We start from the raw sequence: 2,187 nt of genomic DNA on the forward strand, positions 1-2,187 counted from the left end.
CAACCCCGGGCCCCGGCTGGGCTAGGGGGGAGCCCTGGGCTAGTCAAGAGCTGGAAGAAGCCTACGAGCCTGGCCCAACAGGACTGTCCTCCCTGCAGATTGCCCTCTGCCACTTCTTCTTCAACATCTCGGGCATCCTCCTGTGGTACCCACTGCCCTTCACCCGCCTGCCCATCCGCATGGCCAAGGCACTGGGCGAGCGCACGGCCAAGTACCGCTGGTTCGCTGTGCTGTACCTCATCGTCTGCTTCCTCCTGCTGCCCTCCCTCATCTTCGGCATCTCCATGGCAGGCTGGCAGGTGCTGGTGGGGGTGGGCGCACCTTTCCTCAGCCTCTTCTTCTTCGTGGGGCTGGTAAACATGCTGCAGGCGCGCAGCCCCGGCCGCCTGCCCAAGTGGCTGCAGACTTGGGACTTCCTCCCCGCCTGGATGCACTCCCTGCAGCCCCTCGACCAGGTCATCACCCGGGCCGCCCTCTGCTGCACCGACCGCTGCCGCAGCCCTGAGGGCTGGGAGGAACGTGAAGGTCCTCCCTGCGACAAGGCCAGGCTGGGGCTGGACAACCCCACGCTCTCCTACCCTGAGGAGGTGCCCAGCCCTGCCATCCGGATGGGCTCCCCTCGCCCACCCCTGCATGGTGCCACCCGGCTCTAGCTGGCACCACATGCCCAGGGTGCTGCTTTCAAGCCCACCTAGCTCCTGCCATCCCCGTTGAGCTGGTGTCTAATAAACACCAAGTGCCCATGCCCCAGGTGTGTGTCTCTTTGGCTCCTGTCTCTGCAAACCCTGATGGAGCCATGGGTGCCAGACACCCACCATAAGTCCCCATGTCCTTACACAATCACTGCACACCCTGGCCCTGTATGGGTATCCGGTGCTGGGAACAAATGACATGCACTGCTGGGGCTGGGGAGCACATGCTGATGATGCTGCAGCTGAACCTGCAGTTTGCAGCATTGTTCCCAAAGGGCTGAACTGGCAGGGTCTGTGCTGCACCGCACGGTGTCACAGCAGTGTTGGTGCAGCAGGCACAGCACAGGGCAGCCAGTGAGGTGCTGTGGTGCTGCTGGGCTGGGGGTCAGTGGGGTGGTGACTCAGTATGGCCAGGCAGTGCCCCTGGCCTGCCAGTTACCCCAAAGCCCATGGCAGGAGGCACCTGCTATGGTGACTCTGGCAGGAGCCCTTTAAGTGAATGCAAGAACCTCTTCTCCCACTGCCCACAGATACTTGGGCTCCTGCCAGAGATATCACCCGTCCCTCCCTCCCTCCTTCCCTCCCGCCCTCCTCCAGAGCTGGGACCAGCAGAGCCAGCAGGGCTGCTGTGGGGGTCACTCCAGGGATCCCAGCACTGCTGCTGCCCTGCATGCCCAGCTGGGTGGCCACTGGGCTGGGAGGTCCTCCACCTTGCCACAAGACCGGGCCAGTTCGGGAGTGGTGGTGGCCGCGATATCTCCCCGGGGACTCAGCAATGCTGGGGCTGTGCCAGGAGATGCAGAGGAGCCGGTGAGCGGGGCGCACGGGGTGGGGGGCAGCCCTGTGGGGCTTCATCCACCTGAGGGGCTGGACCAGCATGGAGCCAGCTGGCTCCCTCCCCAACGCCTCCAGTAACAGCAGCAGCACCAGCAGCACCCCACACTCGCCCGTGGTCACGGGGCTCATCCTGCTGGCTGCCCTGGCTGTCCTGCTGGCCACGCTGGTGGGAAACACGCTGGTGGTGGTGGCCATCTCCACCAGCCGGGCCCTGCAGGCACCGCAGAACCTCTTCTTGGTGTCCCTTGCCTCAGCGGACATCCTGGTGGCCGTCCTCGTCCTGCCCTTCTCGCTGGCCAACGAGGTGATGGGCTACTGGTATTTTGGCGGCCTGTGGTGCAGCCTGTACCTGGCGCTGGATGTGCTGCTCTGCACGGCTTCCATCGGGCATCTCTGCGCCATCAGCCTCGACCGCTACTGGGCCATCACCCGGGCAGCCCGGCTCAACCTGCGCCGCAGCCCCAGGAGGGTGAAGGGGATGAGCGGAGTGGTCTGGGCAGCAGCCACCCTGGTGGCACTGCCACCCCTCCTGTGGGCCCAGCCGGGGGGATGGGAATGCCAGCTGAGCCAGGAGACATGGTACGTGCTGGCCTCCTGCGCCGCCTCCTTCTTCGCTCCCTGCCTTGTCATGGTTGCCGTCTACTGCCGCATCTACCCC

The 2,187-nt window shown here is 65.1% G+C and overlaps 2 protein-coding genes across 2 annotated transcripts in view; both read left to right on the forward strand.

Moving 5' to 3' along the window:
- SLC34A1 (solute carrier family 34 (type II sodium/phosphate contransporter), member 1) overlaps window positions 1–653 on the forward strand; it is a 4,097-nt gene extending 3,444 nt beyond the window's left edge. Inside the window, exon 11 of the mRNA XM_010002088.1 lies at window positions 99–653. Within this exon, the coding sequence (XP_010000390.1) occupies window positions 99–653 (555 nt within the window). The remainder of the gene's footprint in view (window positions 1–98) is intronic.
- A 916-nt stretch (window positions 654–1,569) lies between these two features.
- Window positions 1,570–2,187, forward strand: part of LOC104392661 (alpha-2Db adrenergic receptor-like) — a 917-nt gene continuing 299 nt past the window's right edge. The window contains exon 1 of the mRNA XM_010002089.1: window positions 1,570–2,108. Coding sequence (XP_010000391.1) covers window positions 1,570–2,108 — 539 coding nt within the window. The remainder of the gene's footprint in view (window positions 2,109–2,187) is intronic.

The sequence above is a fragment of the Chaetura pelagica genome, unplaced genomic scaffold, assembly GCF_000747805.2.
Source record: "Chaetura pelagica isolate M959 unplaced genomic scaffold, ChaPel_1.0 scaffold356, whole genome shotgun sequence".
Lineage (NCBI taxonomy): Eukaryota > Metazoa > Chordata > Aves > Apodiformes > Apodidae > Chaetura > Chaetura pelagica.